At 35.6% G+C, this 15,883-nt stretch overlaps 1 protein-coding gene and 1 pseudogene across 3 annotated transcripts in view; one reads left to right on the forward strand and one right to left on the reverse strand.

The window, feature by feature from the left end:
* Positions 1-15,883, reverse strand: part of CEP350 (centrosomal protein 350) — a 154,375-nt gene that overhangs the window by 23,540 nt on the left and 114,952 nt on the right. For all 3 annotated transcript variants that reach the window (XM_045982217.1, XM_045982218.1, XM_045982216.1), the window contains 5 exons: positions 13,785-13,996; positions 10,809-10,953; positions 6,129-6,289; positions 3,301-3,437; positions 587-669 (listed from right to left, as the gene is read on the reverse strand). In XM_045982217.1, coding sequence (XP_045838173.1) covers positions 587-669; positions 3,301-3,437; positions 6,129-6,289; positions 10,809-10,953; positions 13,785-13,996 — 738 coding nt within the window. The remainder of the gene's footprint in view (positions 1-586; positions 670-3,300; positions 3,438-6,128; positions 6,290-10,808; positions 10,954-13,784; positions 13,997-15,883) is intronic.
* On the forward strand, positions 14,688-15,122 carry LOC123928198 (annotated as a pseudogene).

The raw sequence follows: 15,883 nt of genomic DNA on the forward strand, positions 1-15,883 counted from the left end.
ACACAGCCCAATGTGGAGCTCAATCCCAGGCACCCCAAAAATAGCATTTTAAGAGCTAAAATTGCAGAAGAAAATAAAAGAAAAAAAGATGTGATGAGCTAACAAACCAAGAATTAAGTTTTTAATTCAAATCTCTATTTTGTCATCGCCTGTAAGTAGGCTTTTTTATGCATCAGTTTTATTTTCTCATTGAACTGTACTTTATTTTCAGTAATTCTTACCTTTCTTTGGATTAAGTTGAAAAAAATACACATGGCCACTTAACTCTGAACAACAGTATAGGCTAAAAAATATATACTCAGTTATAAAATCTGAATAATGTTGCCAATGATACACTTAACCATTTTAGATTGTCTTTATGCTTCATTTTTTATCACAAATTTGGGACAATAAAGACTTATTCACAAAATTTATATATAAAGAATAAATCACTTTAAAATATCAAAGTAACTTAAAATTTCAATAATTATTATCTTTAAGAAATTTATTTTTCAATCAAAAAGCTGTAGAGGTAGAGTTGTGTAGGCACTTGGATAAATCCTTAGTCTATGTAGACAAAGCATAATTATTTTTTCTAATTACATACCAACGTGTTCAGCAATGGACTCCAATGATCCTCTGGAGCGTTCTGACTCTGTTAGTGATTTCCAGTTCTTCGCTGTTTCAGATCTGAAACAGAAAATTAATAAGTAGAAATAAATGTACCGCTGATACTATAATAACTGGTAACAAAAAGCAGTCAAGTCTTAGACAACAATTTCTCCTTCACAGGAGGTGCCCTGCTCCATCACTTTCATTAAGCCTGTTTCTGGCCCTTATCACTCTGACTAGATAATCCTGCTTCTTTTAGTGAGACAGAGACCACCAGCATGAACTTTCTTTCTGCCAAACTTCCCACCTATAAATATATCTATATTCGTAGCCTTTCTTCCCGTCTGCAAGAAAGAAAAAGGGGTGTCTTTCACCCTTATTCAAAGCTGATTATTTGAATCTCTTTCTTCCTAAAATCTCACACAGTTCCACAGTCTCATTAATGGTACTCCTCAATTATACATTCTCTTTCCTATAATCTTTATTCCTTCAACCTGGAGATTTTCCCCCTTAGCTTGTAAGGATGCTATGAGCCTCAAAATTTTGACCCTCAATTCTTCATTCTTCCACATCCTGTTGTCTTCTCTTACTCCCTAAGTTAACAGGAAGAGCTAGCTACCTTCTTCATTTTCTTGCCTTCTCTTTATTTGTGAAGTCACAGTATTTGCCTTCTACTTCTGTCTCTTTTATAATGCCTTTAAATGTTATTTTATCATGTTTAGTACTTCGATCCCACTTATTCTCTCTGAATGCATATCGTCTTTGGGTAATATTGTTATATTTGTGGTTTCAACCACCATCTTTAGCTGACCATCCCCATATATCTCACCCTGATACCTTTCCTGGACAATTTCCCTTATGTGAACTATGGGCACCTCACAATTAGTATTCTAAAACCAAAATCATAAGCTTCCCACAAAAGAACATCTGATTTTCCATTTAGGTTAATGGAACTTTGACCCAACCAACTACTTAAGAGAAACCTGGGAGTCATTCTACATTTCTCCTGCTTCACTATCTAGCGCTTTAATTAGTCAAGTCTACTTCTTAAATGTTTCTTAAGAAATTTTAAGGATAAATTTTTTTTTAAAGTAAACTCTACCCCTAATGTGGGGCTCAAACTTGCAACCCTGAGATGAAGAGCCGCATGCTGTACTGACTGAGCCAGCCAAACGTCCCTACTTCCTAAATATTTCTAAATTTATCTCCTCTCTCTGTTCTTATAACCACTTTTTTATTTGAGGCCTGGCTTAGACTCCTGTTCTCCTTGCTTCTAAGCTTACTCTTTCCTATCTCTCCTTCACAGAGTAGTTATAGTCAGAAAGATCTCTGTGTGATTGCATCATTCTCTTGTTAAAATCCTCCAACAGCCTAGTTAACAAAACTATAAAGCATGCAATAGTATATTATGTAGAAATCTAAAAATAAGATTTACAGTTTATAATATAATGGAAAAATATAAATAAAATTAAGCATAAGACATATTGTTGACATTTGCAATTTTCAGGTAGTTGGGTATATAATTTAGACTTTTCTTCTTTTTACTGCTTCCCTCAGTATTCTAATAATAATAATAACAGCAACTAATACATAGTGTTAATTGTATGCTAAGCTCTGTTCTAAGTTAAGTCTTTTAACTCTCATAACAAGTTAGTCATATTATTATAGGGATAAATCCCTATTAAAAATCCCGAAGCACAGAGAGATTAAATAACTTGCCTGACAAAACTAAATAGCTAGCTGGTATTGGAACCAGGATTCAAACTCGGGTAATATGAAATTAATTATATTGAGTCTACATTACTTCTGTAACAGACAAAAAAAATCCCTAAACATTTTCTTTAAAAACTTCAAAGTCTTCACCTCTTCTGAAAAATGCAGTAGAAATTACTAAGAATGAGTGAGTTCAAGGTTTCTCAGTTTGGTTTTTATTTTTCCAGTCTCTTCTAACTTTAGCAACATCTTATTATGCTCAATTTCTATGACATGCCAAACTCCTTACTTTTGGTCATTCATGCATGCCTTTCTCTCTGAAATGCCCCAATCTGTCAGTCCCCACTGATTGTCTACCCCCCTACTCACTGTTCAAAATTTATTTTAAATATTGCAACCTGACTTTTTTAATGCACTATCTTATTTGGTCGAGCGTCACTACTTAGTATCTTCTGTATTTGCATTAACTGGCTGCATAATATTCTATCCCTGGAAAGAACCATAATTTACTGGGCTACTAACCCATTTTTGGACATAAAGATTGCTTCCAGTGTGTTGTATTAAGATAAAGGATGTTACGATAAACATATGCAAATAGGGACTTCTGGTAGCCCGTATTTTCTCAAGCTAGGTATTCAGAAGTGGAATTACTGAGTCAAAAGTTACAGATTGTCTTTTACTTTTGAAACACTGGCAAACCGCTTTTTAAAGGTCTGTATCGACTTACAATGCTACTACTAGCAACACTGGAGGATATTATTTTCATTGCAACCACCAGATTTCAGAATTCAAAATATATTTTTAAATCTGTACCTTATTATACATTTGATTTGTGATTGTATCATAAATAACAAATTAGTGAAAATATTAACCAATATTTTTACTTCTACAATTTCACAGTTACTTAAGATAGCTTTACTAGAAGTCCTTCCTTATGCTTTACACAAACTTTTCTCAAACAAGGCAGAATATAGATAAGTCATCACGAATTTCTACCTGTGTAATGGAAGGGGCTTGATCTTGGGTTTTTCAGAAGCTGAGGAGAGCGTTTTAATCTGAGGCTTGGCTGTTGGTGATGTTTCCAAATCTCGGCTAAGCTCTGCTTCAGTTTTCTTAATGAATTCATCATATGACTAAGTTTAGAAAAATCAGAGGAGTCACTATACAGAATTTTAAAAAACTATTTTAAATTAGAAAATAGTACATTTTACAGTAAAATATTCAAAAAGAGAAGATGTAATGTAAAAATCTTCCTCCCAGTTACCAGTGTCCTAAATCAATCAGGAAATGACAGTCTCCACTCTACAGAAATTTAATACCTATGAACCAATAATTCAGGTTCTGCCACATTAAAAAATTTCTTTAGCTGATCAGGTACTTATTCTTTAAAGGCTGTCCTAATACTTCCATGTTCTTTTTAAGAAGTTTAGCCACGATGCTGAGTTAAATGGCACCTTCTTGGGAATGCAAATCCTTAGGAATACTTGGGAATACAAATTCTGAGGAAGGAAGGGTGTGGTTAAGAATAGGATAGCTCAGAATTACAAAAAATGTGACCAGCCATTCCTATCCATTATCACTAGTATATAATCCTAATTTGGACAAAATCTAAGGGAAGCCCTTCATCTACTTTATTTCTTAATTTTCTGGCCTAAAATCCCTACTTTTACATCATTATCTGAGACTACAGCTGTTCTCTTTAACACTGAATGTTCAGTACCAACTCAATGTGTGGCCCCAAATAGGCTGTCAATAAATATTAAGACTGAATGGATGAACATACAGATGCCATTCAATTGCTACAGATCCCTAAAACTTGGGCTAAAACCCCTACTTTTACAACTTGCACTATCCGTATTACCTTCCTCTGAATTCTGATCTGAAAGCTATACTTACATGAATGTAGTTGATTTATTACATCTGTGATTAAATAAAATCTAAAGGATTTTATATGAAATGTTATCTATTATGTATTTCTCCATCATGTACTATAATTCTAAAACCTAAATACAGAAATTTCTTTTCTCTGTAAACCATTTAATAACATGTTGAATGACATGGATACTACGGCACTTCTCTAGAGGTCTTTCTGGCTGGCATATCCATTAATGAACATTTCTGAGCAACGCCTTTCAATCTAAGCGTATTTCATTTAATTTTCAATGGCTCCTCATTACCTACATTAGTGCTTTTAAATCCTGGGCTCCACCCTAGACCAATTAATACCTCTGGGAATGAGCCTGAATATTTGTATTTTTCAAAAAGCTCCTCAATTAATTCTAATGTGTGGTCAGGCTTGAAGACTGCTGGAAGGCCAAACTCATCAGTCTGACTCTGAGGTCCTGAACATGATCTTCATTTTTAAATTTTGTTGACCAATCCTTTCCAACATGATCTTTCTTGCCAGCATGGCCATTCTACCTTAGCCACTTCTCCTACTTCTAAACATCTGTGCAAGTTACAATCTGTGTTCCCATCTCTGTATCATGTATTCGTGTAAATGTCTATTTTCTCTACAACTGTTAATAGCCTTATTTTCTATGTGGAAGATAGTGTAGTATAATGGCGAGGGTACAAAATTTAGAATTAGAGATATATTAAAATCCTAGCTTTACCATTTATGAGGTATGTGTCCCTCAGTACCAGGGAAACTGAGGAAACTCAGTTTCCTCATCTGTAAGACAGGGACAGTAAAGCCACACATTGTTGCTTGAGGATAAATGAAGAACACGTGTGAAGTAATTAGCTGAGTTCCTGGCATACAAATAGGCATTTAAATATCTGATGAAGGTGGGAGGATCACGTATTTGGTGTGACCACAACAAGGACCATTAAAAAGACAGAAATACTGGCTAAACTTAATAAAAAGGTTTCTAACATGTAGAGAACCTAGACTCCAACAATGAAACCAAGTGCCTTGAAAATTTGAAATTTCCTATTACTGGAAGTGTTCAGGTAGAAGCTGAATGGTCTTCTCTGGTGATGCCATGAGAAATAATTCTTGTGAGGAGCAGAAGTTTATATCAATTCTATGATGAACGTAGCAGTTTAGGAACATGAGGCTGGCAGAAAGTATGCAAGCAACAGGGAAGCAACCATAGACAGGGACATTCAAGAGGCTATGCAGAGAGGTCATGAGGCTCCAAATGCGTGATGGCAGTTGGAATGGAGAATGATAAACAAGAAGATTTATAAAGAAAAGAATCAATGGATGACCGAATGGATAGGACAAAATAGAATAAGGAAGCTATCAAAACCAGGTTTCCAGCCTGAGGCAGAAATCAGGGAAGGCTGCTGGAGCTTAGGAGAAGAGTCAAGTTTAGAATTTTCATTTTGGAGCCATTCAAATAGTACAAAGAGTCACATTAATAAACCGTGTGGCATGAAATATCACTCTGCTATAAAAACAAGTTGTTTTTTAAAAGGCAGTAACAATTATTGTGTTTTTTTGTAATTTTTTTTGCAGTGTTCCAAGATTCATTGTTTATGTACCATACCCAGTACTCCATGCAACACGCGCCCTCCTTAATTACTTATCTGATGATTCTCTGCTTCAGAGGGCATGGATATCAATCTTTCACAGGCCTATTTAGAAAAAAAACCTTTAACACTTGATTTTAATATTTACTTAATAATTGATATATTTATTATTTTAACATTTAATTTCATGTTTTAGATTGTCGCAGATTTTTTAGAAAGAGGTTAAAATGTGGCACCAAATTAATACTGAAAAATTCTAACCCATGACTTTATTAACAACATTAAAAACAGACTTCACATACACATTAGCCTTGATATCGAACCCCCTTCCTCCTGTGTCTCACCTCTAACTGTTTGATCAGACTGGCTTCTTGGGCTTTCAATCTTTCCTTCTGCCTTTTTCTCTGTTCCTTCTTCAGCTGGTCCACAACTGATTTCCTTTTCCTCAGCTCATCCTTTAGGGCTCTGATCCTACCCTCAATGTCACTTTGGTCGGATGTTGTTTCTGAAAGAGACACAAAATCTCTTATTTAGTTTTAACTTAAGAATAGTTAATTCGGGGCACCCACATGGCTCAGTCATTTAAGTGTCTGACTCTTGCTTTTGGCTCAGGTCACGATCTCAGGGTCCTGGTATTGAGCCCCACATCAGGCTCCACATGCAGGGAGTCTGCTTGAGATTCTCTCTCTCCCCCTCTGCCCCGGGCCCCCTTGTTCCCTCTCTTTCGCTCTCAAATGAATAAATAAATCTTAAAAAAAAAGAAAGAAAGAATAGTTAATTCAATAACTATTAATTATATTTTTCATGAAAAGCTGCAATGTGATATTAAACTTAAATAAAGTCAATCTAACATTTAAAATTAAGGAATTTGAGCTTTTGAAAAAAATGTATTAGTGATTTACATTTCCTCTCCTTTCCCCTAAATCTCTATTGGGCGGGAGGGGTGGGGTGGAGGGGGAGGTTTCCTCCTTTTTTTTCCACTTTCTAATTATACTATTTGAAACTGCAAATAAATCTCAAGGTACCCCATCTTGGTGAGATAAGCAACTAGAAGTTGAAAAATTATTAGGTTAGTAAAATTTGGACATTTTTTTAAGGAATTATTTCCTGATGACAAGATAATCATATTTATCTGTCCTTCCCCTTAGTTGTTAATAGTTTTTAGTCATATTAAAATCAAACTGATTTTCCGTCTTTTGTTGTTTTTAAAGTAGGCTCCACTCCCAGCATGAAGCCCAATGTATGACCTGCACTCACAACCGTGAGATCAAGACCTGAGCTGAGCTCAAGAGGCAGATACTTAAGTAACCGAGCCACCCAAAGACCCTGAAATTCTGTCATTTTATTTTTTTTAAAGATTTATTTTAGAAAGAGAAGAGTGTGTATGTGAGCAGGGGGAGGGGCAGAGGGAGAGGGGAGAGAGAATCCCAAGCAGACTCCCCACTGAGTGCAGAGCCTAATCGCAGGGCTCGATCTCATGACCCTGAGACCATGATCGGAGCCAAAACTAAGAGTCGTAGGCTTAAAAACTGAGCCACCCAGGTGCCCTGAAATTTTGTCATTTTAAACTAACTATGAATCATCAGATGATGTCTTAATGCCACATAAAAGAAACAGAGAAATTAAAAAGAAATATACTCTGCTGTAACCTTTCTTCAGAAGCTCTTAAAATATTCAAAATAAATGAAATGAAGCTAGTTAAATCTTATTTTCTTCCCAATAGTTCCCTATACACACAAAGTCGATGCCCAGTCATAGCAAAATCATGAAAAAGACATTTCATTGTAAGTGCCACACACATGCTATGGAAACAGTATCATTTAAAGATGCCGCTTAGGGAAACCTTGGGTCACCTTCCTCCTCAGCAGCTTTGTACCATTACTTTGCTATTGCTCAGTAAACCTTGCTTTACTGCCCACCAAAAATTTAAATAATTAAATAAACAAATATGCCGCTTATTTCACTACATATGGAAATTACATAGAAATACAAATGACTATTCCTCACACTTCCTCCTAAACTCACGCAATGGTATCAGTTCCACACATTAATGTTGAGTGAGACATTTAATAGCAATAGAAATACTGTTGTATATAGGCCTGAAGACTCAGATGCACACTACAACACCAGATCATAAATAACCGGGTGTTTCTCAGGTTCTTCACATTAAATTGCATAAGAATTACAGAATTTACTTAAATGCAAAAGGATTATAGTCTTTTTTGATAGTATGATCTAATATCTGGATTAGAGATAATGAAATCTAAGTTCCTGTCACTTCTCTGCCGTTGACTTAAGGTACCTCAGTAAAGTCACACCCATCTTATACCAGTGGTGGCTCATACTGAGCCTGCAACATGGGCAAAGCTTACCATTTACTCATCAACACTCACAAAATAACGTAACAATAAAGGCCATTTCAACTCTGGATCTACCACTGGTCATCAGTAAGATGTCTGCCCCCTACCGATTTCGAGAATTGATGTGAAAATTAAATAAGATGAATAAAGCACACAGCACCTCAACTACCACAAAAGCTCAATAAACGGTGGGAGGATTCATATTCACCTAAGACCAACATTTTATGTAGCTGTATTTTAGGTAATCTATTTTTTGGTCTGAAACCTAAAATGGAGAGAGGGCAACTATCTCCTTTTCACTTTTTTTAATTTCTGAAAAAAATAATCGGTTTCACGGTTGAAAGGTTCTGAACACTTAGCGGCAGGCTTTGTAGAGATTCAATTGATGATTCTAGTATAACGACTGGGAGTAGGACGGCAGGCTGACCTAAAAATTAAAACCTTTCTAAAATGAGGTATAAACCCAAACCTTTTCATCTTCTAAAACTGTGCTTCTTTTAGCTCGATAAGCTTTTATGTGCTTCCAAAACTTAAGACATTACTTTGATAAAATTGTATACAGGACCATTATAGTTCCATAGACTTAGTTTCAACTTTGCCCCCCTCCCAAAATGATTTTACTATATTTTAAAAATTGCATATGCCAGCAGTGATTATTCTAATAAAAACATTTATCATCTATGGTTGTGAAGATTTAACAGTGGATGATGAAAAACTTGGGAGTTTTTAGATGAAAGACCTTGGGAAATGTTTCTATTTTTAAGTACTAAAGAAACCAAAAATATACAAACGAAGGGTAGAAATTAAAGTCTACGAAAGTGAATGGGACTATATTATATATCTGCCCAAATATAGTATTACTGCATAGTACTTACCATTAGTAACATCTAAGAGAATCTCTACATGAATTTATTGCCTTTATGGAATTCTCTCCTACAGGGATTTTTTGGGTAGTGGGGGAGAGGGGAGGGAACAGGTAAATGACACTTCAATTTGTTTGAACACATCAAGATGGAGAGAATAATCTAACTGAAAAAATTATGTGGTCTACATTAATTTGGCTTGTAACAAACTCTCCATCATGTAAGTGAGAAAGGCATTACATAACTCCACTACATTAAGACTGACCACAAACAATGTAAATAATGATGTCATCGGTAACAGGTAGATGACATCCGTAGTTAAAAAATCTCAGACTATTTCTCTAAACCTATTCTTACTTGAATTATGTTTTATCAATAAAATAGTATCTTATTAACATTATCACTAATCCTTGCCCTGTAACTCATGCAAGGATGGTTATGCTCTTATTCCATGGAACAAATGGAAAAGATTATCCAATATGGGAAGGAAACTTGGAGAAAGTCACCAGTGGGGAATACAGCCAAGATAAGAATCCACGCTTCCAAGTATTAAGTTTATGTCTACTGACATGTTACTCCACTGGCTGTAAATTTTCACTGGAGTATGTGAAAGCAAATATATAAGATAATAATTTTCAACAAATATAGTAGACAACATTCTTCAACTGGGTTGACCTAGTAATTCCATTTCTAAGAATTTATTCTTACTGAAATACTCAACAAGAAAATATACACGAAGATGTTCATTAGCATATTGGCAATTTTGAGAAACTCTAAATGATCATCACTAGGGAAATGGTTAAATATGTTATGGTATATCTACTCTTTGAAATATTATGCAGTTATTCAAAGAAAAAGAGTGGTTTATAAATACGGGTGATGGAAAATCCCATGATTTACTATTGTTTGAAACACTGAAAACTGGGGGTATAGAAAAGGATCAAAGACCAAAATAGTAATATATTTCTTCTATTAAGTGTCTACTCTCAAATGCAAACTAAAAATGAGCTCAAAAGGCATACACTCAATACAGTAGTAATCATCCTTGAAACCCTACATAAACTGAGCACTGCCTAAATAGATATGTTTCCCAAGATCAAATCTTACAGACTGAAGTCTTATAGAACAGAGGCTGTTCATTCTTTCATAATCTAATACCACAGAGTTTTATAGGAGCATAGAGGTTACAGGAAAACAGACAATGTTCCCTACTGCCATTTGCAGTCTATTTTCTACCTTTCCTCCTGTGAAACTTACACTACCCTGCACTACCTCTTCCTATCTCTCCTCATGGTCATCATTAATTCATTCAAGAAACATTTAATAAATACCTGCTATTTGTAATGCAAAGTACCTGCTAGGTTCTGGTGCCACAACGGTTAAGAAGATATAGACTCGCCTTTCTAGGAGTCTATATGCTAGTAAGGGAGACCTGCTGGGTAAAGTCTGGTTATAATTTATATACTGTCTGGTATAACAAGTTGGAACACAGAGCACTATGGGAACACATAAGCAGTATCTGGCTATCTGGCTCATGGAAAAAAAATTCAACAAATGTCTGATGAGTAAAAGACTGCCCGTTAGCAACCCAAGAATGTAACAGTTTGTCATATTTTGTATACTAAGGGAAATAATTATTTTCAACGAAAAGCAATGAAATTATGTGATTTAATCTTGGCAAGCAAAAAGCCTTTACAAATGCAACAAAAGATAACATTATCAACAGATGGATAGACAAAGCTTTTTAAAGAGGAATTCAAATATAATATGAATAAAACTAATTCCCTGTTATTAGTCTTACCTGACTGTGTCATAGATAATGACTCATCTGACCAACTGTAACAGTGTTGGTGGGACTTGACAGGTAGACGATACTGTCCTCCAGTCCTATGACTTCCTTTGCTAGACTCCTGCTTTGACACAGATGTGCAGCTTTTGGGAGGTGACTGTTCAAACAGAAAACCAAGTGTGAACTGTTTTGTGAGACATTTGTAAAATCTTTTTAACATTCGAGAAACCAAGCAGTTAAGGATAATATTTACAAAGAGTTTTAAGTAACTCTGTGACAATAGAAAGTAAAAACAGTTTACAAATTATACAAAGGATAAGATCTCAACTTTTTTTAAAGTCACGGAAAAAAGCTATATAAAGAAGTATGCTTTTTAAAAATGTTTAAAGTAGGAATGGCTACTGTTTAAGTGATATTTATAATTTTTTTTTAATTAAAAAAATTCTAAACATGGTGCAGGTATTTTTCCAGCATAGTATTTTAATTTCCTTCAGATGTATTCCCAGAAGTGGAGCTGCTGGATCATATGGTAGTTCTCCACTGACAGATAATGGATAAAGAAAATGTGTACGTATACATGTGCATGCACACACAGACACATACACAAACACAGACAGACACACATACAGAGGAATACTATTCAGCCACAAAGAAGGAAGGAAATCCTGCCATTTGCAACATGGATGGACCTTGAGGGCACTGTGCTAGGAGAAATAAATCAGACAGAGAAAGACAATACTGTATGATCTCACTTATACATAGAATCTAAAAAACAAAAACAAAAACAAAAAACCAAGCTCACAGAAGAGATCAGATTTGTGGTTACCAGAGGTGGGGGGAATTGGAAGAAGGTGGGAAAAGGTACAAACTTCTAGTTATAAGATTTGTAAGTCCTAGGGATGCAATGTACACTGTGATGACTAATGAATGTTGCTGTATGGTACATGTAAAAATTGCTAAGAGAGGAGCTTAAACGTTCTCATTATAAGGAAAAAGACTTTTTTTTTGGTTACTATATAAAGTAAGGGATATTAACTTACTGTAATAATCATTTCACAATATATGCATGTCAACCCATTATGCTGTATACCTTAAACTTATACAGTGTTGTTTATCAATTATATTTCAATAAAACTGAAAAAAAACTTTAAAAATACTAAATATGTATGAGTTTTGTGGAAAGAAGGAAAAAAGAGGGGAAAGAAGAGAAGAAAAGAGAGCACAAGACTGTCCACAGAGCGTATTACAAAGGATGTAATTTCTACCCTGACATCAGGTGCAAGTGAGAATGCCGACTTTGATACGTAGCTATCACCACTTCTTACTTCTGTGAATTTGGACAAGTTTCCTAGCCTGCTGAGCTTTGGAGTAGGGCTTACCACAGTATCTATAGAATTGTGAGGATAATCCACATAAGGCATTTAGCATATTAGTTGACCTTTAGTAAGTAGCAATCAACAAATATTAGTTTTTAATATAAAAACCACTTTAAGACACGTTAGTTTTAATGCTTTGACATATTTTCCTGAGAGGAAAAAAACTAATTTTTAGAGCTTGATCAGGCAATGGTTATTCTGAATCTTAATAACAATGCTAGGTAGGATCTAATCAATACACAGGAAGTAATAATAAGATTGTGTAAAAAATATACTTTGTTGTGAATTCCATGCTACAATTATGTATACAAGCCTATTTTCACAGAACTAAGAATTTGCTAACATAATTTAATTAGAAGCCTTTTATAATCTAAAACCTCTGTTTTCAGGTACGTGCCCAAGACATTGGAATATTTTGCAACACAGCACAAAATAGCTTTTTCGTTAGATCATTGTTTAAAAAAAATGGTCTTCCCCCAAATCTTACAGGTGCATGACACACACAAATCTGACTGATTTTTTAATGGGGAAATGCAATTCATTCTTCATATCCACAATAAATGGAAGGTTCTACAAAGGATATTCCATTCTGAATTTAAGTGTACTCCTTTTTTTAGACATAGAGAGACCTTAACAAAGTTTTTCACATAATATTTAATAATGTTAATTCCTTTATATACTTTATAAAATCAAATTTAAAAAGAAAAACACTTTTAAAAAAAGAAAAACAAGTCTCTAGCTTAAGTTTTTATCAGATAGTTTTTAATGAAGTACAGAATTAAGGACAATGTAGAAAACCTTATTCTAATAGTGACTATTACTCTAATTTAGAGTCAATAACCATTTCAGATCTGCTTTAAAGAGATGAAACCATAACTTTTATTCTGATTTATAAGGGCAGTTATTAACTAAATTACAGATAGGCACAATAGTATGGTTTAAGAGCTTTTTGTTTCTATTATATGACAGAATAGATTTTAATAAGAACTTGTGTCATTCCAATATATTATCTTTAAATTTAAATTAAACTTAAATTATCTTTTTTTTTTAAGTTTTATTTATTTAAGTAATCTCTACACCCTAAGTTGGGCTTGAATTCCTGACCCCAAGATCAACAGTCACATGTTCTACTGCTGAGCCAGCCAGGTGCTCCAACCTTAAAATATCTTTCAAAGATTTTAGAAGTTCCTGGGGCGCTTGGGTGGCTCAGTTGGTTAAGCGTCTGCCTTTGGCTCAGTTCATGATCCTGGGGTCCTGGGATACAGCCCCGCACAGGGCTCCCTGCTCAGCAGGAAGCCTACTTCTCCCTCTCCCTCTGCAGGAACCCAGTGCTTGTGCTCTCTTCTCTCGCTCTCTCAAATAAATAAATAAATAAATAAAAATCTTAAAAAGATTTTTTAGAAGTTCCTATCCCTTCAATATTAATAGATTTAATAATATATAATTTTATACCTGCACTAAAACTAAGATTCATACATTTATAAATCTTTAGAATTCAATGAAAATCTTTACTCCTATTCAAATGTCATATACGGTATGTTACAGGTATGGGCGATAGTCAACATTATCATGAATTGCGTAAATTTTAAGGAATAAATATATATTAACTTACATGTTTACTAGGAGAGGTAGAAGATTCCAGTTCCTGTGAAAAAACCATTTCTTCAGTAAGTACACTACGATCTGGACTCCCTGGCTGCTCCTGCACTACAGACTCAGATGGAAGAAAGCCCACAGCAGCGCTGCCCAGCTCTTCTGGAATGGAGCTTTCACTGTGTCGGTGAGAGTAGGAAGGTAGTGGAGATTCTGCTTCACTTGTTATTTCTAGAGAGAGTAAAAAGAAGAAAAAGTCCACAATCTTGGTCAAAAGAAATGTTCAACTGTTACATTTTTATTTGCTTTCGCATAATTCCACTTGCTGCACTTACAGTTTTTAATCCCATCACTTAATGAATCATATTAGTATAAAGTCTGTTAGTCTAAGAATTAGGGCTGACGCAAACTGAGCGAAGGGCTTAGTTGAAAGGAGAGGGAATTGCTTTACATTTTTAAAAGTATCTTTAATGTCTGGCCTAACAGAAGACAGTTGGATTCTCATACCAGCTTCTGTCTGCAATCTGGGGCTATATGTTGTTTTGGTTGAAGCATATGCAGAAAATCTGGCCTCACAAAGAATACATGTAATCAGAAAGGAAAAAGTATTCCAATAGTCTTTACAGATAATTGTGGGGATTCTTTTTTGATGTTACACCGAAACTTGACACTTGGTACTTTCTTACATGTTAGAATGTGGAATCTGAAGTCCTATCAATAAACTTTTTGTGATCTGTTACATGACAATCCTTTGGTCAACTTCCCACTTTCAATCGATTTTTTGACTCATGCATGATTTTCTAAACCATCACTGGGCATCTGTAAAACACTGTTTCACTGAGTCATGAAGATCTTCCCAATGTTGACACACTTCATCATACAATGTGAAAAGATGATTCTGGGCCAAAACTCAGACTTGTAGATGCCGAGCTGCTCCACCAGTAACCATGAGCATGGAAGCCGGAGCCGCACCTCCCACATGGCTCCTCTGGTCAGCTGGACACCTCAGATGGGAGCTGTGCCTAGACCAGTGCCAGCAGCTGGCTTCACCATCTGCTGCACCCCGGTAGCCAGGTCTCTTGGCCCAGATAGCAACCGCTGCAGCTGGCGTGGCTGTGGGCTCTGCTGTCGGGCACACGATAGGTCAGGCCATCAGCGCGGGCTGAGCCTCTAAGGCCTGCATCACTTACCAGGAGCCTCAGGGAACCCAGCCAGCATACCAGCAGCCGCAGTCTGGCCCATGCCACTAGGAGAGAAACAGTTTCTGGAGCGTGCCCACAGCCAGGGAGACCCTGTGCTTTGTGCAGGTGTCAGCGAGGTGCTGAAGCAGCACAGATGTGCAAATGGATTAACCTAATTGTGAAGTTCAGACTGAAGATATGGAACATCATCTCTCATGACCAAGTTAATTTAACATAAAAATATAATTAACAGTGGATATAGAAAGTGTAAAACACCAGTCAGACCTCTCCTTCATCATTAAACACAGTTTTCTTCGGAATTGGAATGAAAAAGGGTGTTCTTACTATCCAGAAGTTCACTGAGACGGTCTGAGTTTGGGGCGGGGCAGATGTCTGTGCGCCTCCTTAAGTCACCTTTTGTAATGTTCCCGTTTGTGAATTGATTAGAATAGTGGTTTTCTCTCTCCACCAAGAAGATGACTCTAATTAATATCATCACTCATCATATCAGGAACATCTTTTAAGTACTGGAAAACGGTCCAGCTCACAATGGGAAAAAGCATTTCCAAAATCCTAAACTTTCACTTGAAATCTTAAATTTCATCACTCGCAAGAAATACTGTCACTCGTGCTCCTTTCTTGAAGAGTCAGTTACCTCATGTATTTCTGAGAAATTGTTTGCCAAATACCTAAGTAACCATGGTTTTTAGTCATTTAAGTACAAAACGTACTCCATGAAAAAAATGGCTAATTCAGCTTGCGACTCCAATCACTGCATTAAGTGCTTTTCTTCAAGGCAACCACTGTTCTGTGGCACACGCGAGTGCTTTATGTGTATTACCTATTCTGTCACACAAAATATTACAAAGATATATACTCAAAGATTGAGATTCAACAAAATTAGTATTTGTAAATGCTTATTTAAGGACCTCCTTCT

This window comes from Meles meles, chromosome 17 (genome assembly GCF_922984935.1).
Source record: "Meles meles chromosome 17, mMelMel3.1 paternal haplotype, whole genome shotgun sequence".
Classification (NCBI taxonomy): domain Eukaryota; kingdom Metazoa; phylum Chordata; class Mammalia; order Carnivora; family Mustelidae; genus Meles; species Meles meles.